The sequence below is a fragment of the Halichoeres trimaculatus genome, unplaced genomic scaffold, assembly GCF_033239565.1.
Source record: "Halichoeres trimaculatus isolate MK-OKI-2021-1 unplaced genomic scaffold, fHalTri1.1 fHalTri1_scaffold_6, whole genome shotgun sequence".
Lineage (NCBI taxonomy): Eukaryota > Metazoa > Chordata > Actinopteri > Labriformes > Labridae > Halichoeres > Halichoeres trimaculatus.
In genome coordinates this window covers 17,701,672-17,728,071 of record NW_027437184.1, presented here as the reverse complement: position 1 = coordinate 17,728,071, position 26,400 = coordinate 17,701,672, and the positions used below count along the sequence as shown (strand labels likewise).

At 39.8% G+C, this 26,400-nt stretch overlaps 2 protein-coding genes across 5 annotated transcripts in view; one reads left to right on the top strand and one right to left on the bottom strand.

Annotated features, from left to right (window-relative positions):
* Positions 1-2,104: 2,104 nt before the first annotated feature.
* Positions 2,105-9,692, top strand: slc22a6l (solute carrier family 22 member 6, like). 2 transcript variants are annotated; one of them, XM_074672932.1, is made up of 11 exons: positions 2,105-2,477; positions 2,626-3,092; positions 3,186-3,289; positions 3,479-3,633; positions 3,732-3,900; positions 4,032-4,155; positions 4,238-4,353; positions 4,454-4,668; positions 4,952-5,060; positions 6,610-6,813; positions 8,351-9,692. In XM_074672932.1, the coding sequence occupies exons 2-11, from the start codon at positions 2,691-2,693 to the stop codon at positions 8,436-8,438; spliced, it is 1,686 nt and encodes a 561-aa protein (XP_074529033.1). In that variant the 5' UTR covers positions 2,105-2,477; positions 2,626-2,690; the 3' UTR covers positions 8,439-9,692. The 2 variants fall into 2 exon arrangements, with proteins under 2 accessions (XP_074529033.1, XP_074529034.1); XM_074672933.1 differs by lacking the exons at positions 3,479-3,633; positions 3,732-3,900.
* Positions 9,693-10,453: 761 nt separating this feature from the next.
* nrg2a (neuregulin 2a) overlaps positions 10,454-26,400 on the bottom strand; it is a 78,586-nt gene continuing 62,639 nt past the window's right edge. For 2 of the 3 annotated variants that reach the window (XM_074671494.1, XM_074671496.1), the window contains exons 5-11: positions 25,456-25,514; positions 20,747-20,770; positions 18,696-18,798; positions 18,325-18,448; positions 18,052-18,179; positions 17,640-17,861; positions 10,454-13,617 (exon numbers count right to left, since the gene is read on the bottom strand). In XM_074671494.1, the coding sequence (XP_074527595.1) occupies positions 12,963-13,617; positions 17,640-17,861; positions 18,052-18,179; positions 18,325-18,448; positions 18,696-18,798; positions 20,747-20,770; positions 25,456-25,514 (1,315 nt within the window). In that variant the 3' untranslated portion in view covers positions 10,454-12,962. Of the gene's footprint in view, positions 13,618-17,639; positions 17,862-18,051; positions 18,180-18,324; positions 18,449-18,695; positions 18,799-20,746; positions 20,771-25,455; positions 25,515-25,870; positions 25,948-26,400 lie in introns of all 3 variants that reach the window. The other variant, XM_074671495.1, reaches the window with a different exon arrangement.

Here is a 26,400-nt window from a genome sequence, read left to right as displayed (position 1 = left end):
AATATGATGTAAAATCTAAGTATATAAAAAATAGATGTTTTTGTTTGAATATGAAAAAATGATCAAATATGTCAAAAAAAATAAAGAAACAAGAAAACAATCTATGTACACAACGCATGTTGTCTAGTGTCACGGCAAGACCTTATTTTATATGTTCTGTGGGACATAGACAAAAATGATCTTGGGAAGAAAAATCTCTGTGTTTAGTCCTGAGTAGAGGAGAGGAAGAGAGAATTCATCCACTCGGTTGATAACCGGACGACAAACTTCCTTGGAATTAAAATTTGAATGCTGAGATTGTTCACAAATATACATGGCCAAGCCATCCACAGATAATCTAAATGCCTTTAGCATTAGTGGTGTATCCCTAACTACAAAATTTTCATCTTCCACAGCTATGGCTTTACACCATAGACTGCTTTACACCTCTATCAGCTCAGCTCAGATGGCAGGAAGTAGGGAGATTTCAAACAAGACGTTACAGGCAGAAAGCACCCTCTGCTGTTAGAAATAGTACTCTCATTCATTTTTCATCTCACCTGTTCACCCATTCTTAACTGTCTCACAAGGTACTGTTACAACCCTGATTATCAAGGGAAAAAAATCCTGGTAATCGTGTTATGTAACAAAAAAATGAATCATTAATCCCAACATAATCCTAAAAACAATTTCAAGAATTGCTTTGGCTTTTCATTGAAAAGTATCTTGGCCCTCAATATCCTGCCTGGGCAGACTGTCAACTATAACTGAGCTTCTTATCTTGCCGTAGTGGCCTCTGACCTCCCTCTGAGTTAATAGATTTAAATATTTCCAGCAATCCTTTAAGACATCAAGTTAAACCAGTACAACATAACTATTTACCTGGGTATCAGTTTAAATCCCTCATTACATAATTTGAGGTGTTCACATTGCTCAGAGCTCAGACCACTGTAACACACCAGGCAGCGTCTGAAAGACATCAAACTTGTCAAATGTGTGTGTGTGTGTGTGTGTGTGTATGTGTGTGTGTGTACACTGTTAGCTGAACATGCCTGAGAAGACAAAACACTGAATGAAAAAGCCCCTGGTTGCATTTGTGTTTATTCTGCAAGTGCTCTGTGTTCTCTTTTATAGTTTACCCTGACTCAGAACCAAAAAGCACAAACATCAGAATTACTCTTATCTCTAGAACCCCCCCACACACACACACACACACACACACACACACACATGCACACAAACACACACAAACATTGAAAACCTTTCTGTTTTTTTTTTCCTTTTACAACTGATTTCACAGATTCAACATTTTTTGCTGGCCTCAAGTCTCCAATGTGCTGTTATCCAAATCTCTCAAAAAGCCTAAAAACCAGGCTACTCATATATTTATATATTCTGTCAAATAACCTTATGTGGTTCTAGCTTCACATGTGCTGCAGAAAGAGCAGCCAAAAAGGAAAAGTTCTTCCCGATTACAGACTCACAGCTGAAAAAACTGAGTTTATTGTTTTGCTTTGATGCACCTGCAGCTTTATCCACTCTGACATCTCATGCTGATCATTACACAAGTGTACACATTCCTCACCAACTTATTACCAGGGCTCAAACCAGACAGAAAAGTCTCAAAGTTTGACTGCAGGGGACTCTGCATGTGCCATTTTATAATTTATTGACCTCTTTTTTTTCCACATACAAGAGCACTTTTGCAGTCAGTAAATTGTCATTATTTAATCACTTCTAGACTGGAACTTTAGTTATTTTATCACATTGAGTTGAAGTGCAGTCAATCTGTTGAACATTTATCAGCATGCTTGCATAAATGTCAGACAACATTTCCTTTTAGTCTTGTTCTTACTGGCTCAACATCTTCTACCTTCGGTCTAGGTCATAAACCTTGAAACATGAATGCACCACACGGGGAATAATTGCAGGAAACATGCGGGAGAAGTACCAGTAGAGCCATATTAGTTTGCTTGACCTCACATGTGTACACACTGGTTCACACACTCATTCACAGAAAAACACACACACATGGACAGAGTCACACACACACATGCACCCCATCACCCTGTCCTTCATAAAGAGGGGAAAAAGAGCTGAGCTCAGTTATGTGCTCACTCTTGATGCTGGAGCTCAGTCAAAGTGAAACACTTCAACACAACATTGTTCCCGCACTGCCAGGACTCAGCATTCCTCCGACGTCTTCAACAAACAAGCTGCTAATACCTCCAGGATTTTTTTTTTCTGCACTTCTAATAATCCAAAGTTCAGACAAGCAGTTGGAATTCAAGAGCCGATTACTCACTCCAATACACTGCTGCAGCACTGCAACTTTTCTTACTTTTGTTTTTTTTTTCCTTCACTTTTGAGGACTGTTTGAAACGCTTTACATGGATCTTATCTGAAGCTGTAATATCATGAGTGTTTTTAGGAAAGTACTTCATCTTGTGTTACAATTTTAAGATGCTTTACCCCACAAAAGACGACTAACTCATCAGGTAAGTCTTCAAATTAGTCTTATTAACATGTTTATTTGTGTAGCTGCTTTTTTTCAATGTTTTGATGAAACAAAATGATTTCTAACCCTAACCCTACCCTAAACTTAACCTAAACCCTTTGTTTAAAAAAATTTCATATTTTCTAAAGGAACCCAGCAGGCTTCAAAGCCATAAATACTGAAGTCACCTTGGGAAGTTGTACTCATATAAACAATGGCATTTGGTGACCTCCTGGAGCAGGTTGGAAGCACAGGACGCTTCCAGGTCCTACATGTAACCCTCCTCGTCATCCCCGTCCTGATGATGGCCAGTCACAACCTGCTGCAGAACTTTGTGGCCGCCGTGCCCCCTCACTACTGCAGCGCTCACACTAACCTCTCCCAGTCCCGGCTGAGCCCAGAGCAGACGCTGCTCATCACAGTGCCGTTAGATCCGTCAGGGAGGCCAGAGAGGTGTCAGCGTTACGTCAGCCCTCAGTGGCACCTTATAGCCAAGAACAGCACCTCTAGTTTTGATGAGCAGGATCTGTATGATGTGGGGGGTGTCGATCTGCAGGAGTGCACAGAGGGATGGTCCTACAACATGACTGATATGGACTCCACCATCATATCTGATGTAGGATTACATTTCTCTTCTCTATTAATTTTTTTTTATGTTTGTGTTTTCTTCTCATTTTTTTTATTTGACTAATTTTTTTTTTTTTTTCAGTTTCACTTGGTGTGTAATTTACGCTCTTTGAAACAAATGAGTCAAACCATCTACATGGGAGGAGTGCTTGTGGGAGCTTTTATCTTTGGAGGCCTGTCAGACAGGTATCTCATCACTTCTCATATGGTATACTTAGTTATCTTTTACTTAACCGGAGGAGAAACTCATCATCATGCTGTACTAACAGTTGAAATATTTATAAAAATCACATAAATGATATAAAACCCTATATATACAGTCCTTAGTAAAAATCAAATATGACCCCACTGTTTGAAAATCTATCTGACTCCTAGATATGGTCGACGCATCCTCCTGCTTTTCTCTCACCTGCTGATGGCTGTGGGAGGAACATGTGCTGCGTTCTCCACCTCCTTCTCCCTCTTCTGCCTGTCTCGCTTTTTTTGTGGCATGGCTTTATCCGGCTTGGGGCTCAACACCTTCTCACTCAGTAAGAGCAAACAGACTAAACAATGGTAACTGGATGAAGCATTGTTAAATTACAAAGCCTCTTAAACATCTCCTCCTCTGTGATTCCTTATCTCACAGTCGTGGAGTGGATCCCCACTCGGGTGCGGACTGTGGTGGGGACATTAACAGGTTACTGTTACACCGTGGGACAGCTCATCCTGGCTGTCATTGCTTACTTCATCCGGGACTGGAGGTGGTTAACCCTGGCTGTGTCTTTGCCCTTCTATGGCTTCTTCCTCTACGCCTGGTCAGTGCCACAAACAAAACCTCACATAAAAGTTGGGCTCAGTTACTGATGCTGAAAGTTTTAGAAGTTTGTGCATCAAATAAAGAGCTGCTGGATTCATAATAAATTACCATAATAAATATGCCCTACAGGTGGTTTCATGAGTCTTCAAGATGGTTAGTCTTGAGTAATAACTCTGAGAAAGCCATCAAAAACCTTAAGAGTGTGGCCAGATTCAACGGGCGCCATGAAGAGGGGGAAAAAATTGACATTCAAGTGAGTAAACGTTTGTGTTACTACAGCATCTATGCATGTTTACACTTACAATAAATCTGACAGCACCTCTCCTCATGCTTAGATGGTGCAGGAGTCTATGAAGAAAGAGTTATCCTGTTCGCAAGGCTCCTACTCTGTCCTGGATCTGTTCCGCACCGCCACAATGAGGAAGATGACAATCTGCCTCAGTGTTGTCTGGTACTTGTACCCCTACTGTTCCACAAAAACACAGAAAAAGCTTTTGAAACATGACATTTTAACTTCACAGTGTGTGTCTTTTTTCTTCTTTTGAATACAGGTTCTCAACAAGCTTTGCGTACTATGGTCTTGCAATGGATCTGCAAAAGTTTGGAGTGGATATCTACCTTATCCAAGTGATCTTTGGAGCTGTTGACTTCCCTGCTAAAGTTGTCATAACTGTGGCCATGAGTTTTTGCGGGAGACGTGCGTCACAATGTGGTGCTGTCATCGTTGGTGGCCTGATGATTCTAGCCAACCTGCTGGTGCCCTACGGTATTTAAAACACAAATACGTCCTGGCCAAAAGTTTTGAGAATGGCACAAATTTTATTTTTCACATAGGTTATTTTTCATGGCAGGGAATGACTTAGCTGTTAGTGTCCATTTATCTGATCACGTTTTACTATCTAGAGTTAATACAAATAGCCACTGTGAGAACTGAGGTAGCGAACTTTGTGAAAAACAATATTTGTGCCATGCTCAAAACTTTGGCCTCGACAGAAAATTCCAGCACAGAAACAGGGCAGTGATCTAATGCATTTTCCACTCCTCTGCAGATCAACAGACTCTGCGCACCAGTTTGGCTGTTGTGGGTAAAGGGTGCCTAGCTGCCTCCTTCACTTGCTGCTACCTTTACACTGGAGAGCTATACCCAACTATCATTCGGTAAGTACCAGTGACGCAAAAAAGAAAAAGCATTGAAGCATTTCCTAAAATGTACCAAAAATAGAAGCTTACTTTTGTGATAAGGGGAGGGAATTGTTGCTCAGTTGCACGAGAGCAACCAAAGGTCAAAGAGGATTTGAGAAGTTACATATTAACAGTGTCAAACAGAGCCACCGAGATGACACCTGGGCCATGAGGATGATCATAAACTGAGTGACCACTCAGTCACATATTATAGTTGTGTAACACTGAGACGTATTCCACCTTCAAAGAAAGCTCTTCATACTATGGACTCAACAAAACATTTGAAACAACAGCAAATTCCTGCATTTTCATGGATGACGTGGATTGCAGATGGGTGATGCGTCAAAAGTACATCAGGATTTTTGTGGCAGTATTAGGATCATGATTTTACAACATCCTTTCCTTTTTCTAAAACTACTTTGCAAATTATGGCCCAGCACAACTAAACCAATCCCCCGTTTGAAAAAACAGTCCTAAAAGACCAATAAATAAATAGATAAAAATAAAATATTTTGGCAAAAGTAAAACCCAGAGTTTAACATAAAAAACCCTCATATCATGTTTTTATTCCCAGATAAAATAAAACTAAATCCTATGAAACAACCACAAAGGACGTTTCTGTTCTCAATATGCCTGTTCTTCAAAAGGATGAAGGTAGTGTTATTGAAACTGAAAAGACAAAGAGACTGCCAAAACAATGATCCCTCTGGATTTGGAGATCATGGAAACATTCCATTCCTTCACAATCCAATATCGACACATCGCACGGCCCTTATGTGGACTATCAACGGCACAACACCACACTCTGACAAACCCATGCACAGCAACTTTGCCCACAGCTGTTATTCATAAACCCACTCATTGATCCCCAAAGTCTACTGTGTCAGGACTTATTTGCTGTATGTGTCCTTCTGGCCATGCTGCTCACAACATGTGACACCAAAACAAACCATATTCAAAACATACATCCTAGTTAAAAAGTAACCATAAGACTTCTGAACAAATCAAATGTCATAAATTTAAGTGCAGCTGCTTAACAATTGGTGAAAAAAGCATCTGGAGTTTTAAATTTTGTTCTGAGATTTAGTGGTTAATGTTGCCTTGTTCACTGTTTACTTCAGTGTCAGTGTCCCTCAGAAATCCCACCACTATAATACTGTAAAGAACACATACCAGTAGAGTTTTAGCTTGAATGGCTTAGCCCAGCCTGGAGAGCTCAGCAAGCATGCCTTTTAGGTTGGTTTTAGACCTCTCATTTTGATTCAAATTCAAGAAATTTAAATAAATAAATTTAAAAAAAGTAAATAATGTATCAAAAATAATAATAATAATAATAATAATAATAATAATAATAATAATAATAATAATAATAATAAATATAGTAGCCTAATAATAATAATAAAGAGATTTTTTAAAATAAGACATCCCTCTGATACTTTGATATTACAATTGCACGCTGTGAACCCTGATTGCAAGTATACCATGGCCCTTAACCACATCTTATATCTTTGTTTTTCTCTTTCAGTCAGAACGGTATGGGCTGGGTGTCTATGACGGCTCGTATAGGATCCATGGTGGCCCCGTTGGTGCTTCTCATGGGGGACTACCTGCCTTGGATACCAGGTTTGATTTACGGAGGATCATTAATCGTCAGTGGACTGGCTGCTATATTTCTCCCTGAAACACTTGGATCACCTCTTCCTGACACAATACAGGACGTGGAGGACAGGTAAGACTGAGCTCTGGCCAACCACAGCAGCAGTATTGTAAATTAAAGAGCTATGGAGGGTCTGGATTACATGAGGCAAGTGGTAACGATTTATAAAAACAAACAATAACAAATCATTTTACCTCCAAATCACAAGGTACAATAAGTGAAGCTAAAGTGTATGAATAAAACGCATACGCTAAATAGACATCACAATACAACTTTTGTCTAATTAGTTTTGAGCAAAACAAATCTATATTGTAATATTATCAATGACCAAAGACAGATGCAGTTCAAATAAAGAAGAACTCAAAAACCATCTCTGCATCCAAGAAACACACAAAAAAGCACTGTGAAATCTGTATGTGACAGAGGCAAACAGCACATAGCAGTAGCTAACTTTTAGCTAACTTACAGTTTTGGAGAAACTTCTTCAGACAGTTTTCTTCTAGATCCTCCCAATCCTCTTTGGTATCCTCCATGTGATGTAAAACATTCTTGGGAACTATCAGCCATTACTGAGGCTATCTGCACAGAGCTTCCGGTGCAATTACAGGTAGAGATCCTACTTCCAGTCATTGTGTTGAGCTCGACCTGGCTGTGATCTGCCATACGAACAGAAAAAGACTGTCTGTCTGCACACAAGTCATGCCCAACATGTTAAACACACAGACTACATAATTAATGGCTGTAATCTCCGTGATGTCACCCGTCTGTCTCTGACACAGTTTTGGAGCAAGTTTTGACAGGTGGCCATATTGGATGGGGCGGGCTTTGAGCCTCCTCACAAATAGCTACAGGGTGACCACCTGTCAATCAGCTGAGCTCTGCCTCTGATTGGGTGAACACCTTCTAGACTGCAGAGTACAAAAAAAAGTCTAGTCCCCATGCAATGTGTGCTGTTTGAGAGATTAACAATACAAATGGAAGGCACTTTTTTTGTCTCAGGCTATTAACATGTATATTTCTGCTGTGAAAATGTCTTTATTTTCAGATTGGTGTGTATCCGATTTCTGGTACTCTCAGAGCCAGCCTTAAGAGGAAACTTGACAAACTTCAGATTTTAGCACTTTCACATTACCTCACATCGAGATGAAAGAAAACCTGCACAATCTAGCAGCAATGATTTTTTTTCACAGCTAATAGAGATATGTGTGATAATGAGTCCACTTTTTTCCTTTACATTTTTGGACCATTAACTTCCTTAAGTGAGACTGCTGTTGAAGCACATTATACCTCTTGATAAAAAGACATAAGTTTAACAAGCATTTAACAGAGGCAATTAGTTATTATCATAAAATGCTTTTGTGTAATTTATAAATATGGTTACTTTTTAAAATTGTAATCATTATGAATATAAGGCCGTTTGAACGACACCAAATGTAAAGGTGCTAAGATTTGAAAAATAATTTGACATTATCGGAGACTCTTAACCAGAGATATTCATTTATAGTAGCCAATCATTCCGGTTTAACACCTGTTAAAAAGGAGGGTGAATAAAAAAAATGAAAAAACATGTTAATCCATATCTGCCTCATTTTTGTTTTTTCAAAAACAGGGGATCTGGGAGAAGCTCCAAAAAGACACAGAAGGAAGCAATAATCTTGCAAGACACCCAGTCGAATCTCCTTAAGCAGGTTGCCTGAGGGCCTATCTGCTCTGCTCCTGACGTTTTTACTGACATGTTAATGAAAGTAGAGTGGGTGCTCCTTTTTCTCTGCCCTGCTTATTTGTTTGATTTTCATTTTGAGTGCATTATTTTTCATGAACACCGGAAAAATGGAGTTTGAATGTTATTGTTAACAGGTCAATACAGTGAGATGACTAGCCGCAAACAATCAGACATGGCTTATTTTACATACTGTAGCTTAAGTCTTTGAAACCAATGATGTTTTATATTTAATATATCTATGTTTGAAGAGAGGATGTAATTCTTAATGAAAAGCTTTGTATAGGTCAAAGGATTTTCTATGCTCTCTTATGTTTTACTATAGGCCAGACTTCTATGACTTTGAACACAACCCTGTATTTTTTAAATTATATTCAACCAAATCTTGTGTGTCTCATTTCTTGTGGTTTTTGGTTTAAGATTATAATCCTATGTTGTCAGCACACTATCTAATGTCTGAGGGAATCGATGATTTGAATCCAAATACAGAAAACAGCACCATCCTGTGGAGGAAAATTACACAGCAGATATGGCTAATAATGGCACCATTTTCTAGCCCCATTAGGCGTCACATGAGTTTGTTTACTTGGTGTATTTATTTTCGAGCTAACACTCAAGGTTTTCTTTGAACCTTTTCAGTTCCATGTTCCCATAACAGCTGCTGTTTGTTGTGAATGTGTTCAATATGACACAATAGCTGATAGCTGCTTATTTTTTAACTGTAGGTCCTGAGTATCAAATTTAAAGAGAAAACGGTAACATTTTAGTTTTAATGGATTTATAATGAAACTAAAAGTATGAGTTTTTTTTTTTTTTCTTTTGGTATCTTAAATTTTTAGATGCATTATTGTTAGTCAATGTGTGGCGAAGCAGTTTTTAAAAGGCTGTTTCTCCAACTTGCTGCCATTCCTCTGGTCCGACACCTACCCTCTCGCAGCAGTCACAGGCATTATTGGGATTATTAATCCTGTTGTGGATGGTCTTGTTTGTACTCTAGGTCAGGAACAGACATCACTGTTAAAAGACTGTTTCCATCCAGCTCAAAAAAAATCCTCACAGGGACTATGATAAAAAAATGACCATAAATATCAGATCATATTAGCAATGTGCTTATTTGGAGTGAAGGGGTTTTAGCACTCGATACTCTACATTTGAAAGAGTGGTTGTTGGGCCTCAAACTGCAATCAGAAGTAAACTTAATATCAGCCTTATAGTTTAAAAGCTTGATCAAATCATCCCTTAAAGTGCTGTTTACATTTCACTGGCACTGTTTGAAGATGTGTGTTAAATAAACTAGGATAGACTTCATGACTTTTCTCTCTGGTGTGTTTTGTATGAACCCTGCTGTTATGTCACCATCTAGTGGTGTCTCTATGCTAATGCATGGGTAAAACTGTGACAGAAGAAATGTTAGACCTGTGGTTTTTTACCATAAAAACACTTATATGTTTCAGTCTGCTTGACCACATCAGTTGTATTTCTCAAAACATATGCTCTGCCTTCATTTGTCGTTTACCATACGCAAAGACAGAAAGTTCTGGATATTCTTCCAACTTACTTTGCTCTTCAATGAGAAATCCTTTTCATGAGTATATTACAAGACATGACAAAGAAAAAATATAACTTTGAATAACTAGGGAAATGGATGTTTTCAAATATAATCATGTCAGACTGCTTTTGAACCTGGAGAAAACCCAAATTTTTATTACTCTAAAAGAGTCAAATCTTGTTATTTATGTTCAGATCTCATGCAGGTGTGTGTTTTTCTGTGCTTTTGAACCAGGCACCTGCTGCATGAACGATCATTTCAGAGAGCAAAAGCATTTTCTACAACATTTTTTATTACCTATAAACTTAAAAGCACCATATTAAACGTATATCAAAACCAGACTTTATGTGTGTGTGTTGCAGGAGAGTGAAACGCTAAGTCAAGATCAGAGACAGATCAAAATTCATAGCAAAGCTTTCTGCAGAAATAACTACATCGTAAAATGATATGAATAAAGATTTATTTTCTCATATGAACAGGTGGATTCATTTTTCATTTTATTTTACAATCTATGACAATCTCGCATTTTTTTCTTCTTTTTTTTCTAGCATATTTCAGGAATGACATGAGGGAAAGGTTCTTTTTTATTGCTGAATGTTAAATGAAATACACTTTCACTGACTGGAAAAAGAATTGTCTGCTGCTTTTTTACCATGCACCCATCTAACCGTGACCACAAGGACATGCAGAAGAGAGGTGTTCAAACATTTCAAGCGAGGGTGGGGTCAGGTGTAGTAGTGGTGGTGGTGGTGGTGGTGGTGTTGATGAGAGGGTAGGGGTTGTAAAATTAAAAGGTGGGAGTGGCAGGACGTGCCTGGTTGCATGTTGATTAAATGAGAGGGTGGGCAGAGTGAAGGGAGTATTACATTTAAAGTAGAGGAGCTTCTTTTTCTGATGTTTGACTCAGAAGTGAGAAACTCAATGAAATATCTGCAGGTGAGGTGTGACCAAAGACCTTTCTCTGTAATACCACTGTGCATTTACCATACAGCAGATACAATAGCAGATCAATCTTTTTAAAGAGCTTTTACACCAATAATCATTGGATAATTCAGCATTCAGTTTTTTTTTAACATACCACAGTGATGAAACATCATCAGCTGCCCTCTGTCACCAAGTCAGTTGTCATCAATTTGGTGAATTTCCAGATTTATATTTTTCCTTCACTTCCTGGAGGACAGGGGGCTTACATATTTTTCGTATCATTTTGAGTATTATAATATACGGACTGATTTGAAATGACAAGATCTGTCAACAAGACAAAGCAGTACACAGTACTATTGGAGGAGACACTATTTGACGTAACTTGGAAGTGTACATGTTAAGTGTAGCGCTCAAAACCAAGTGATAACATAAGTCATAAACACAGTCATTCAATGAACGTGGATATGTGAACAAGAAAGGCTGACAGCTTGATAGACGGCTGCATAATGGCTTTAAAAACTAACTCATGTAAATATGCATTTATATCATGATAGTTCATTCTACACTATAGGCATCACATAGCTTTTTTACACACACAGCACACTACAGTCACCTCTTAGAAAATGATGTAATCAAACAGCAAAATAGAAAGTTTGCATATTTTTGCATTGTATGATCCTCCAAAGATTCACAGCTATTTCATTTATATTGTCGAGTTTGTTCTGCACTGTTCTGCTTCCACTTGGCTTTCCTTTGCTCTCTGTATGGGAGTGCTCGGGGAACTGCTAGAGTATGTGAACTTTTAGGCCTTCGTTATCTGAGAACCTAAGTCTTAGGTAGACCTTAAGGGGATGGAAGGTGGAGAGAGGGGGGTATGTGGAAATCCTGAGACGCTGTGTGGCCTTTTTACATGAGCCACAAAAACAGAATGGACACAGAAGGATGATGAGGCATGGGATTGGGGGCTGAGTTGAGTGGAAACAGATGCAATCTTTTTGTTTTGCCATCGCCTCTGATGGCAGGGGTCACCCTGTGCCTGTGTGAGCGGCTCAGTGTTTGTCGGCCTCGTAACAAGCTGACATGATGACAACCTGCTGGGAAATAAAAGGGACCTAATTGGGGCAGGCTGGGAAAAGGGGGCAGAATAGCTGTAAACACATCAAGCAATGACCTGCATAACATAGAAGCCTACAGCAGCCTTACCTGTGCACCTACACATGGGGTCACTGTTCTGATAAAGCACTATTCTGTGGTCCTCTGAGACACTCTGTCAGCACTGCTGAGACACCAGGAGACCCACATGTTTGATGTTTCCACAACAAACTATGAAATTCATCTAACAATCACAAATACATGCAAGCAAACTGACATGCTCACACTCACACACACACTCACACCCACAGTCACTTGCACACACACAACCAAACAATCTTTCTCCCCTTCTCTTTCTCTCTTTGTAGACATTAGTCAGAGGGGGGAAAAAAGGATCTACACTGTATTTATCAGGCGCTCTAGTAGATCCCAAATCAAAACCTACAGGCGAATCATATCAATGTAAACATACACTTTATGCTGAAGTGGTTTATATTGCGTGACATGGAAGGGTTATGTTTCAGTGGGGCTAGACTCCTCAAAGAATGCAACTTGGAAAGAAAACAAAAGTTAAAATAGGAAACCAGAGAGGAAAAAAAAACAAACGTGTATAAAAAATGAGGCGTCCATATAAGAAAGGCTACAAAAACCTCCACTGGCCCTCTGGCATCGGCATACAGCAAAAGGCACCACAATATTACTCTATTTTTTACGTAGTGAAAAAACTGGCACATCTTTTATGCTGTAAATCAAAATGTACATATAAATAGAGTTTTCCCTATAAAAAAGTCTTTGCTGTTAACTAGTAGACAACTTTTGCTAAAATGAAAATAAATATTTCATTTGTTTAGAATATCTGTCAGTTATATAAAATAAAAATATTTCTTATAGATGCAGGTCTATACTATATTGATTTTCGTTGGTTCATTTCACTCTTTAATGGGGTGTATTGTCCGGTTTGGAGCGTGAGTGTGTAAGTCTTGTGTGCATGTTTCCATGCCCACTGTGCCGCCCCGATGAGTGAGAAGTCCGACTGTCCGCCGGCCTGTAGATGGTGGACGGCTCGGCATTCATGTTCTGCATACTGAGGAAGGGCGTGCTCTCACCGTCCTCCTCGGACTCACTATCTGTTAGGCAGCTTCGGGATCCGTATTCCCGAGATGCCTCGTATCCACGTGGGGCCACGTGGCCGTTCAGTCTGGATCTTCGCCAGCGCCGGCTCCCGCTTCCACCGGACCCACTTCTCTTTGGTTGCTCCCGAGAGGAGAGATACTCCTGGGTGGTCTCATAGTCTTCTTCCTCAGCCAGCCGGTAGGGGCTGGAGGGCAGGCTGCCTCTGCTGTCATTAAGATAGGTGCGACGCTGCTGCCGGTAGGGCTCCTGGCACTGGGCATCATGTAGGGGCACCTGGTAGCGGCGCAGCAGAGGCTGGTCATCCTCCAGCGGGTAGGGGTTGTGGACAGCAGGAGGCAGAGACATGGCATGGCTGGCATTTGGGGATGTGATTTGGAGGGTAGGCACCTGCGATGGCAATGAGTAATGGAAATCCACTGGCGAAAGGCGGGCTGGTGTCGTCAAAGCTGACACATACCTGTAGTAGGAGTAGAGAGGGGGAAAAGTTAATTTAAGAAACGCAATAACAAGAGGTGAGAAAGACTGCATGAAAAGTAATCTTTCATGATTCACCAGTATTCTGCAAACTAAACACACACTCAATCTCCAGTCACATGCTACAAAGAAAATTGTAAAGGTGTATCTTTTTTTTATTTTTCCGATCGTCCTCGGGGTGATTCCCGTTATTAGACAGGACAGCTGAAGAGAGACAGGAAACACTGGGGAGGAGAGAGAAACGTAGACTGGGGTCTTGGAGGGAAACCACTGACTCAGTGTGCCATCTTCACCAACTGAGCCTAATATGGCTCCAAGGAATGTCTATAAAATATATTAAGTTATTTTTTCATATGGGCTAAACTGCTGGCTGATGCAAACTGATGCCATTTATTTAACCATTTCCAGTCAATTGAACACTTGACCTTAATTCTTTCTTAGCGTTAAGATATTTTTCCCATGGGTTGAAATCACTTGAAAACACAACTTTCATTCAGTTTCCTAAACTAAAGGATCTCTATACCACACTTTATTGAATCAGTACAATTTATACCCTGGTAGCATCCAGGACTGATTTTCAGTTACCTGGGATGGACAAGCTTTATGTGGAGTTCCTCAGGGAACAATTCTAGATCCTTTTTTTTTTTTGTTGATCCACTTTGATGAAAGAACGATCCAACATACCTTGCTTGATGCTGAAGACCTTGAACAGTGAAAATATTCATACTTTATGCAAATTAAAACTCTTTAGAACAATATTTGTACTAAGCTGACTCAGTGTGGGGTTTCAGTGCACAGGTTTAGACAGTCTTTCACACTTTACATCATTTCTTTGGCTGTGTGAAAGCTGATGAAGCCAAGGCCCGGCTTGAGGTCAGCAGGCAGAAGCAGCAGTTTTGGCTGCCCTTCAGTCTGAATTGAGGACTGATGGTGACTTAACTGCTTTCCTCTTCAGTCCCGGGCTCGCCCCAATGTGCCCAACAAGTTTTTCCAGTAAACTAAGGGACCTGTTCTGAAACACTTTGAAATGAAACATCCATTATATTCTGATTGATTTAAGTAAAATTCAACCATGCATCATCCGTCCAGCACTCATGTGTAGTGGTTTTTTAAGGGAGTGGTTACTTAGCAGAGTGCTGTAATTCTGTACAATAAGTTAGCTTACCTGGCTCATTACTTTGGCACACTGAACTGTCAGATATTGAGTAATGTTGTGGCAAAGCCTGCCGAATCCCCCTCCACCACTTCATGTTTATATATTTTTTTAGCTTCCCAGCCAGTTTATGATTTCATAATATAATGAGGTTATTATCTCAGGAAGATTTGTTAAAACATGAGAACATGTTACAGCACAATGCAGGCACCACGGCTGAATGCTGAAGTCACTGTGGCTGCTAGATGATGACTGTAAGATGCTCCTCCTCAAAACTTGAAAGTCTTCAGTTGATATTGAACTTTGACGACAGCTATATTTCAAAAGTTTTACAATCTGTTATTTCTGTCTTAATTTCTGCTGGAGACCCCATGCAGCCTGATGTATTTGGCTAAAACATCAGAAACATGAGGTGTCTCCTTTGAATCCTGTGGCTGAATATAGTCGTTGTAAACCAAATAACCTGCATGTTAACTCACTTACAGCTTGGAATGAACATATCACTGACGGTGAATCACCGTGTATCAGAGTGTTTGAATCGGCCATGTGTTGCCTGGAGGATACAAAGGGCGGTGTGAGACACCAGCCTGAGATATTCCCACCACACTGCTGACTCAGCTGATGCAGACGCTCTCCCCATGATGGAAGAGGCGCCTGTTACCTGAGATGACTCTGAGGGGATGTTGGTTACGCAATCTGTGTCTGCACAACAACTCAGTGGCCATGGTCTGTTTATGCTCGCATACTTGTTGCATGCTGGAACTATTACTATCTTGCATTCAGGAGCTGAAACATCTCATCTGGTTGGGTTTTGATGCACGACACTGGTCAGATTCTCTGCATACTGCTAGGTACTGCATATTCCGGTGTCATTACATGATTTATATCATATTTAAGATTCTCCAGCTTTGCAACAAAGACATTTTAAAACACATTACAGATGCAAACACAAAATAGCCATTAAAACTCTAGGACCTCATGTAGCTCCATTAATTCCATTTTTAGTTGCAATGTTGAAGCATGACTCAAGCTTGACATTTGCTGATTTGCATATTTAACACCTCAAGCTTGCATTTAACAGGAATGGAAGGCTGTGTGACACCAAACATGTCTACAGATCTAGAAACCGTCATCTCGTAAAAGGTGTAAATCTATCCCTCAATGTTCTTTCAGTGTGTCTGTGACAGTAATGTGCATCTGAACTGTAAAGCTTATTGAAGCTTAGTCATCCAAAAGGCAGGCAGGCACCAGTAAGCTCATAGGCTGCAAACAATCACTTTGCTCAGTGATCTAAATGTGTTTAAACTACTTTTCAAGGAACCAAACAATAGGCTTTGGGATTAATGTGCTATCAAATCCACTTTTTGTTTAAGAAAACAAAACATGTGCACTTTTTTTCCCCTCAGATTGAGGGTATTTGAATTTGTTCAGTCAGTTGTTTGCTTGTCAGCCCTCAGTAAGTTAAAGTGTTCCTTTCCTTGGAGCACGGGGCATTTTTTGGAAAGGTTTTGAGGCTGCTTTTGCTTCATGTTTGTGAAGAAGTCAGATTTCTCACTGTCAAATCAACCTCACCTTGTGGTTTATGGTACTTTATCCTTAAAGTTTGCTGCTAACGTTTAGTAAAGCTTTAATAAAACATCAAATGTTTTTTCTGTGATCTTTTTAGGATTTAAGGTCGTTGTAGAGAAAATAGGTCATGAGGATAGTTATCTGGGTTAACAGTGATTCTCAAGTTTTTCAAGGTAAATGGTAGCCCATGTAAACAGGAAGCAATTTGAACAGAAAATGCGCCCCTGTCCTCATGTTAAGCAACCTTTAGTGTGTTTTCTAAACCTTAAACACAGGGTCTTCAATTACAGAGTCAACAGAATCTACACCACCTAAGTGGGGCATCATTCCCTTCCCTAACCAGCTGTTTTTATGTCTGTGTTGATGCTTAAACATACAGAACATCATTTCAGTACAGGGCCAAATCCTGCTCCCACATTTCCTCCCAGCTTAGCTCCAATTCCGCCTTGTTGAGTGACGGATACTTAGCCGTGAAATGTATTGTAATTTAAAACATCAGCACAGAGCTGGGAGGACATTTTGGAATTCGAGATGTCACCACCACAAATCTAGGGAGTGTTTCCAAAGCATTCAAAACGGAAGTTCAACCACCGGTGACACAGACTGAAACGGGTCAAATGTTTAACACCTGAAAGCCTGTCATCACGAGTGAATCTATTGTGTCTGAGCTGGCGTAAACTACTTCATTTTGAAGGAACAGTCCAACATTTCTTTAAACATCTGTCTTTGCCATTTTGCTCAGAGTTACATAAGAAGATTGATATTTCCATGCTTTTAGTCCAAAAATAGTAGCAGGATAAATATGGATCATTTTAGAGGAGTTGAAAGGCCTATTTTCTCACTTCTGAAAAAGAGAGATAACTTTTTCATGCTTCCTCTCCTCTTTGTGCTAAGCTAGGCTAATCCCACTCAGGACCTTTCTCTGTGACACAAAGATTAAATACATCCACTTCTGTGTCATGGGGCAATACAGCAAATGAGTCTATTTTCTAAAGGTCACATGCTTCCAAAAATAAAATCCAATGGAAAACTTAAGCCAATCAGAGTTAAATACAGGCCAGGGAGTAATGTAACTGTAGCCTAGTGTTCCTGTTGAAATAAGCACTGTTGTGACTTCTGGCTACATTGGTGGATTTCATCATCATGCCTGCTGTATGTTAGTTTCCACTAAGTCTCTCTGACTGGCCACTTCAAGCTGAGATGGATCCAGCAGAGACAGAAAACTTCCAAGATTGTTCCCAACAAGCTCAAAGCTGTGTTGTTCACGCAGGGCTGTTCCCCACCTGTCGCTGTGCGGAGAGTCTCCCAGTGAGTCGAAGGAGTCTCCGTACTGCAGGCCCGGCCGATGGGGGTCAGAGTAACCACAGTGTGCAGCACGGCGGGCCCGTGCCTCCATGCACGCAGGACTGCTGCATTTACTGGTCCCCACAGATGATGACATCATTCCCGGCGAGTCAGAAAGGATGCTGTCAGAATGTTCCAGGCTCCATGTCCGTTCCTCATGTCTGACAAATAAAACCAGTGTTAACATATACACACCCCAACATAACAACTACTCTTTCTATCTTTTTTTTTTGTGGTTGTTAAAAAATGGGAAGAAGCCTCAAAGTTTTCTACCTGTGTCTTTATGCTGTGCATCTAATCAGATCACTGTACAACTCATCAAGTTCCTGTTTGATTATGTATTTATCTTACCTGTGAGTTGATGAATGGGCTCGCGTGGAAGAGTTATGAGATCTGGAAGAGGCATGGCTGGCAGGGAACGACCCTTCCGTCGCAGGCCGTATGACTCGTTCAGTCGCAGGGATGTTCTTTGATATGTACTGTGTTGCAGGAAAAATGGATTTGGCATATGGAAGAATATAAAAAAGCAGGCTTTGGTGATGTAACTAAGCATTAAAACATTTGCTGCAGCCACATCTGTTTGAGCATATTCTTATATTGTCAAGAATTTGTTCAGAAACTTACATCTACCATGGGGATTTCCTCTGGGCCTGGTCCTGGGTGATTGGGTCCGTTAGCTAGGTTACGATTGGGATGTTCTGGACACATGTTTTGTCGCAGATGATTGTGCATCTTCTTTCTTTGTTTCCTGAAGAGAATTTCAGTTATTTTCTCAAAATATTTTGCAACTGAATTTCTTTTGTAAGGATTTTATGCAATTTTTTTTACTGAATATGAAAACTACAGTAACTGTTTGCCTGTACGCCTGTATTACACACCCTGTCAGCTGAAGCATGAGAACACACAAGGTAATGTCATCTACACATAAAAGCCAAGTGGAAATAAAAATCTTGAGGAAAAGGCAACATGAGAGGAATATTTTCAGCAGGACTTACTTGGTTTTACAGTAGGCAACCACACACACGATGCCCACCACCAACAGAGCCACACAAATACCCGTGATTGTCAGGACTCTTTTCTGGTAAAGTTCCTCTGCCTCTGTCAACATCACACCCACAAATACGCAGACGCACCCACACACACACACACCACATGCACACAGTGAGAGAAAATGAAAGAAAAAAAAATTAGTGTCTTGAAGAAGAAGGTTCACAATTTTTCACCGTGCATCTACATTTTTTTCTTATTTGATTTTTTTTGTTTTGGACTAAATCCTGAGCAGGATGAAGCTTCATCTTTCCTTCCCTGGTGATTCTCTTCACAGCCAAACCTCTCCTCTCTCTTAATCACAAATATAACAGATGCTGGTGCTGCCTGTGCTGCAGTAAGGCAGCGTGGGTGGGTACAGGGACTCAGCGATAGACTAATCTATTAAGCAACTGTACTCTCTTAAAAATGTGAAAAAAATGAGCTGGTATTATGGTGGTTCAGGCCTTTGATTTACGATTAGAAGGACCAGCAAAGTGTGCAATTCAGCACCATTGGTATTGTGATTTGACAATGTGCAATGCTGGACTCTGAGGCCTTTTTCATTACATAGATTTTATCGTTTGATCATTAAATGACCACACTCACATCACGGTCATTTCCCTTTGAATTCTGGCTCAGGGTTGGCTTTACTTTTGAATATTATAGAAATCTTAGGCATCAAATATCATTACTTTTTTTCCCTTTTAACAACCTTTTTAGTTTCTCACCAACCAGGAAGTGTTCAAATGGAGTCAAATTTCATATATGCTCAGTTTTAACAACAGACAGCAGTTCAGCCTTGTACAAGCATTTGAGCTTCCTAACCTGAGTCAAGTAAGAGGAAATGCCCCCTGTGTGAAACTGGTGACTGAATGTATTTAAAGTGTAAAAGTCTTCATTTACTCAGGTATTTAGTAAACATAATCAGGATTTTCTTCTTACGGTTATCTAAAACAATTGTGATGATAAATCATAAAATATGGATATGATGCATTTTCCTTTTCCAGAGAAGAGCTGATGTGACGCTTAGGCAGACTCTTTGTGTCCCTGCTGAAAAATGAAGGAGCAAAGAGGTAGTGTGTTCCCTGATAAATAATGTAATAAAAATAAATTGAATTTGTTCGCGTTCCCTGCATCTGAGGTTTCCTCCTTTCATCCACCAGCAGCCATTTTAGAGCAACATGCCAATTTGTGTCAAGTTTTTGATCTGACGCATAAATCATGCTCTTAAATGATATTAGTGTTGTTATAACAACACAGTATCTACATGGTACAGTACATCAATTTCATAATTAAGTAAAGTTTGTTTTGATTCTATACTCCCAACTAGTGGAGCTCTTCTCTGGAAAAGTTAGAAGAAAAAAAGCACTAACAATGCAAGAGGATGAAAATAGAAGCAGATAGATGAAAAACATGACCGTAGGGTCTAAATATAGCACGGCATGCTCACATCACAGCATCTACTCCTTGATGGATAACTCAAACCAGTAACACAGATATTATGTTTCATACTTCAAAGTTACATTTCAGATTTACTCAAGACAGACTGATGCAAGAATCACAGACAAGACCACACATAAATAAAAGAGAGGAGACAGCATATCAAAAGGAAGGACAGACTCTTAAGGCATGAAAGTAAAAAGATTTAGGAAAGAAAGAGATGAAGATTGAGGAAAAACATCTGGAAGCTTCAAACATGATACATCATGCTTGTTACAGATGGAACAAGGAACCAAAATCAGTCCAAAAACATGAAATAAAGCTAACGTGAGAGAGACGGAAAACTCAGTTAATGGTTCTACTTTGAATAATGTGCAGGTGTTGACATCCAGGTTAATGATGTTTGATGAAGAATCGATCGAGGGTTTGTCATTAATAGGAGTTATAGCTGGATTGACCCAGCAGTTGATTGGTTAATCAAGGGATGATATGATTTAAAGACAAAAGCATGTCAAAATGACGGACATCGACTGAGTGGCTAGGCTAGGACTGAGAGTCAAAATGGATTGTTCCATACCCATAAATTCAATCCCAAGATGCTCTGCCATGGCAGAGGGTTGGCAGGCGGAAGGAAAACAAAAAGACACCAGATTAAGATGAGAGAGTGGCACCTTCTTTTATATAATCGAGCAAGCAAAAGTAGAATGTACAGTGACAGAGACGATAAATATTTGTCAGTGATTGTCAGACGTACATGGACAGCAACGTCAAAGACGAGACTTCACAACAAGCACAGCATGCAGAACACACAACACAAAACTACACATCTATACACAAAACACTAACAACAAGTTTTATACATGAAGATCTGTTTGCTTTATGTCTAAAATATCTTCACAAAACAACAGTCATGCCTGGTTCTGGGTCCCTCAGCTTTGAAATTTTAGTCAACAGCACATTACAACACAGTCCAATGTCTCATTGATGTTTTATGATAAAAGTTTCACGTTTACCAGGAGCTTTGTTACATAACCAAACTAAATCTCCTAATGGGAAGAGGGCAAATCAGACACACAGCCTCTTATTACTGCTGCATGGAGGAAAATATGCGTCATCTACAGAGATTATCTCTGGTTTAAGTTTTCTGCTTTCTAAAAATTGCTACAGTGTCAGTTCTCGAACACACCCATCACATGAACAGGCACGTTAGAAGGAGTGTGTCTGCACAGTATCGGAACAATCTTGCTGAATTATAGTCGCACTTTACATTATATGGCAGAGGGAGGCCATAGGGAGACTGCACCAACCAGCTGAGTCCATATCTCTGGCAGCTCACTTGCTTTACTTGGGTCGAAGAAAGTCCCAGCTGTTCTTATGACAACATGAGATTTTAAAGCCAAGGCCTTATGACTGAGGAGCAGAAGCCATCCTCCTTCCCTTCCATGACTCCTGGGGATGGGAGGCGCCCCCACAGGAGGCGGGTTTTTTATGGATGTCTGCGTGCACATGTGCCTGCTCCTCGAGAGAAAATTTGATTTATTCTCCTTAATTGCAAATGGAAAATGCGAAATATGTGAGAGGCCACTACAGTACACTTAAAATCCTCTTTATCTATCATGTCTGAATGTAGCTTTCATGAACCTGGTTTTTAGTGTGGATCTGCACTTTTGAACCATTGAGAGGTTAACAGCAACATGTACAGATATACTGTATCTTAAGCTGGAGCTAAGCAGAGATTCCAATGCTTTCCATTTTTCCATGTCTGTGGAAACAGCTTGTCATGTATGTTTTATTAAACAATCAGTTGTGTTTTATTTTAAATCTGTATGTTTCTAAGCCTAAACGGAGTGAAGTTATTCACCACACTTCCTCTGAAGTGACACCAAAAGTAGAGACTTCAGCATATAAATGCAGGAAAAATTAGCTAAAATAATTTCACAATATCTCAACTGGGCTGCAACTGAGAAGATGATGTTTACTGAAAACTGGGAGCTAAATATGACCAGAGTGAGAGTTCAACAACACTTGGGATGAGCTATTACAAAACATAATTAAAAGCTGGAACTTAAATGCTACAATTAGCAAACAAACACTACCTAGCTAACATGTTTAGTACTAGTTAGCGGTAAAGTTAGCAAGGAAACACAATAATTAGTTAGCCAACATTATAGTTAGCTTAAAATTGTCATTCTTATCATTTTACTCTGCAACTCGGTCCAGCACTGGAATGTGGTCGAAAGCTAATGCTAGCTGTAGCTAATGAGTTTGATGTGTCAAACTTAAATGTTCTCTTCTCCATGTGGATTGTATCTTTTCTATATTCACTCACTGCTTGATAAGCTCTGAACTTGATTTAATCTATATCATTTCTTGTTTGAATTTGAAAGTAAGGCATTAAACCGATTTTACCTCCTCACCCCAAGCATGAAAATGCTCAATGTGTGAATACAAAGAGTTAAATTAAATTTAATGTACATAACAGCTTGTTACCAAGACAATTAAAGCCCGTTCTTTGTTGATGCGACTGTGTGAGAACTGCAAATAACTGACATCCTTGAAGCCGTTGCACAGCTGTGCTGGAGTTAAACAGAAAGTAGAAAAAGTGTGCGAGTGTCGGGAAAAGAGCTTCCACACTCTGCCAAAAAGACAAGTAATTTCAGTGTAGTGGATTACGGTTTAATGTGAGATGAAATTACTTGTACTCAAGAAGGGGGTTTTTGCATTGTTTCCGGAGCCAACATACAACAAACAGTATGTGGAAGCTCTACAAGTCAGACCACAGGGATGAGAGTCTAAAGGCAGCACCAGGCAGCTTAGAAGGAAGATGAAGTTGGTAATTTTCTAGCTGTGATGTTGCGTTGAATTAAAACCACATGGACTTGCAAAGACATGATGCTGTCAAATTCACAGCCTGATAACAGGAGTTTGTTTGCTTTAATCCAACATGAATAAAGGATTTATACTTAATACTGTTTTATTATTACTATACACACTATCTTTAACCCTGTGTATGTTTTCTTCACAGAGCCAAGTCCTGCATGAAATCTCAACTGTTTATGTTTCATTAATCTCACATCACTCTCCTTTTAATATCCTCTGTCATTACAACTAATCAACCAACAGGTAATGCTGTGGTGTAAAACAAAGATGACTGCAGCTGATGCATGATTGCAGACCACGTGCAGGATTTCTCAGATAAAAAAAAGACCTTAAGGGCAAGATCTATCAGGCTTCAGCTCTCCACAAACCTTAATCTAATCTTCCTGTAATTCTACAGCTGATGGATGTGTTTTCTGATGCTGACTGGTGCAGGGTTGATTTCTCTTTCCCCAGGCTAGCAAAGTTGTTTGACACGACACATTGGTATGGAGCATGAACTCTGTGCTGAGGACATCTGCTGCAAGAGCATTACATTGTAGCTACTTTTAGAATAATGCGTGTTTGCAACACTTTGCTGTACTTTGGTCTCAACATTGTTTGGTGTTGACTTGAGAGACACCTGTGATGGAGGGATTTGGATGGAAGGAAAAGTGAAAAAGCAGTGCCTCTCTTTCAGCAGCTTGCCATTTGTTGATGTAATTTGATGTTCAGCCTGTAGATACATGTTTATACAACATAGAACAAGCACACCAGCACCTTAAATATTTCCTGTCTGTAATTGGACCAGATCCCCAATTATCTGTGAAAATAAGTCCAAATTATTCAATAATTACATTAAAGCTGACTGGAATGTTGTCATGTTTGCTCATGAATGACCTATTTACAACACATCTACCTACAGGGACCACAATTTCTTACACATTTCATAATGAATGAGCCCTAGATGACGAGCCTTTATGTAGAAATATTGAAAAAATAAAAAAATAACAATACAATTTGAGCTTCACTTGATGAGATCGTTTCAGATGGTGCACTGCTGGTCTGGTTCAATTATTTGTCAGGCCTTCTCTTTAAAAATCATATTTTAGGCTGATGATAGGATCATACATGTTGTATTTAAAGGGATTTGTAAGTGTTATTAAAAGGTCAGTCATAATAATAGTTTAAAACGGCTATTGTTTCTCTCTATTCACGGCGATTCCTGTAGACTTAAGTTAAAGACTGCCCCTACTGTTGACCTGCCTGACCTACATCATAATCACTGTCATTAAAGATGCTCAAAATGTTTTCTTTTGAGCCAGTGATGATGATGAGAAGTAACCTGCCACAAATAGTGGATAGTGACAATATTAAAGCACATCCCAACACTTAGTGTAAGCCATGTTTAAGTCCTCATCCAGCTACTGGGATGTCTAACTAAGCATCAGTCTGTGGTCCATATGTTGGTGGCAGAACTTGTGTTGTTGCTTGTGTCGACTCTGAATGTGTGTGGAGACCAAACCAAACAAGTCTGTCAGGGAGACTATACCTGGATAAAATGCAAAGATGCAATTCTCATTTGAAACTGTGGAAAACACACACTGATGGTGCCATTTTTGACAATCACTGTGCCTGTTTTTCTTCTTCTACTCTGTGCTTAATGGCAGGCAGCATACTGCCACCTACTGAGCCTGAATGTAGAGGCTTGTAACTATGTGTCTGAAAGCAACTTATAATGACCATGCACTCCTAGAATCAAGATACTAGATGCTATTGCTTCTGTTTTTTGTATTTCTACTACTCTTAATGGCCCTGATATGATGTCTGTTGCTATTTAGGTTGCTGTGCATACATCTCTGTGTCTAATTGTTTGTTTGCCCCCCATCACATTAAGAAAAAGGCTTTCCACCATTGAGTCTGGCTCTTCTCCAGATTTCTGCCAGCTAAAAGAGTTTTCTGTGCTTTTATTTTGAAATGATTGCATATATTTCTGAACTGATGATTGGTGTATAGTCCTGTTTTACATAATTGCCTTTGAACAACTTTTGAATATAACTTGATTGACTAGTTGATTAAAATGTTGAATTGCCATTGGACTGTGTTGTTACATGTAGCTCACTTTGTGCAAATCCACTCCCACAAAGTATCTAAACTCAGCTGTCTACTTGTTGCTAACACACTTACTATCAGTCGGTATTCTCAAAGTGCACATGCAACGCACTGTGAGTTAAAGGGCACACAACTTCACATGCAGACCAAACACAACAACAGACTCTCTGCTAAACCATGCCAGCCTGTGAGTGAGTCATCTAAAGAGGCACAGACACAACAGTCAGAGTCTAATTCAACCTCTCGCTTCACACCCAGCATACACACACACGACACGAGGACAGTCTGACAAAGAGACAGAAGAGGAAATTGACATACGGTAGAAACTGGCCATAACGTAGGTTTGACAGCGATCACCAGTAAAGTCATTTGGACACCTGATGGGATGAAACAAAGCCACAAGAAGAGAGAGATAGAGAGATAGATAGGGCAAAGGTGGAGAGAAAGGAGAGCAGCACAGGAGAAAGGGAGAAGAGAGGGAGGGGAGAGAAACACTGAATTAGAACAACAGCACAACCAAAGACAGCCGAAGCAGAGTGTTCCCATGGATGACACCACCGTGTGCAGGGTGAAGTGCACAGCTCATTGCGTGTTGACCTGAAGAAGAGAAAGAGGAAGAGGACTGGGGAGGAGGAGGAGGAAGAGGAAGAGGAGTTGGGCAGCAGGAGTCCACAGAGGTAATCCAGGTACAACTGTGTCTCTGATGTCAGCTGCTCAAATCAAGCGGACATACTTTTGAAAGGATTGGGCATGTACAACCGCTGTGGCTCAGTCTTTAAGCATCGCGGGCCGAAGTATCCATCCGGACATCTGGGAAGGAGCAAACGTAGGTTATGACAAGAAGAAGAAAAAAAAAACAGAAACAGGAAATGAGGTGCACCGTGTATATTACTTTGACCTTTCACAATAAAATGTGTCACAGTGGAGACACAGCGAAAACATAGTTAAGTTTACATACCAGAGACAGCCTGATATATTCCCTGCCATCAGATAAAAGTTAACAAATTCAATTCATACAATAAGAGTGATAAGAGTATATGGTAGTTAAAAAAATCTAACTAGAAAGTTATTATATCGATATAATGAAGCACAATGAAAAAAAATCAGTGGGACAAAGCTCAAACTGAACTGTAGAAACAAACAAGTCTATCTCTCTAGAGCCAAATACATGTGATCATTAAAAGTCTTGTGTTTTTTGATAAAAGAAAACAAAGTGACAATAAGAGTATTTTTAGACAACAATTTTTTAACATAAAAATAGTA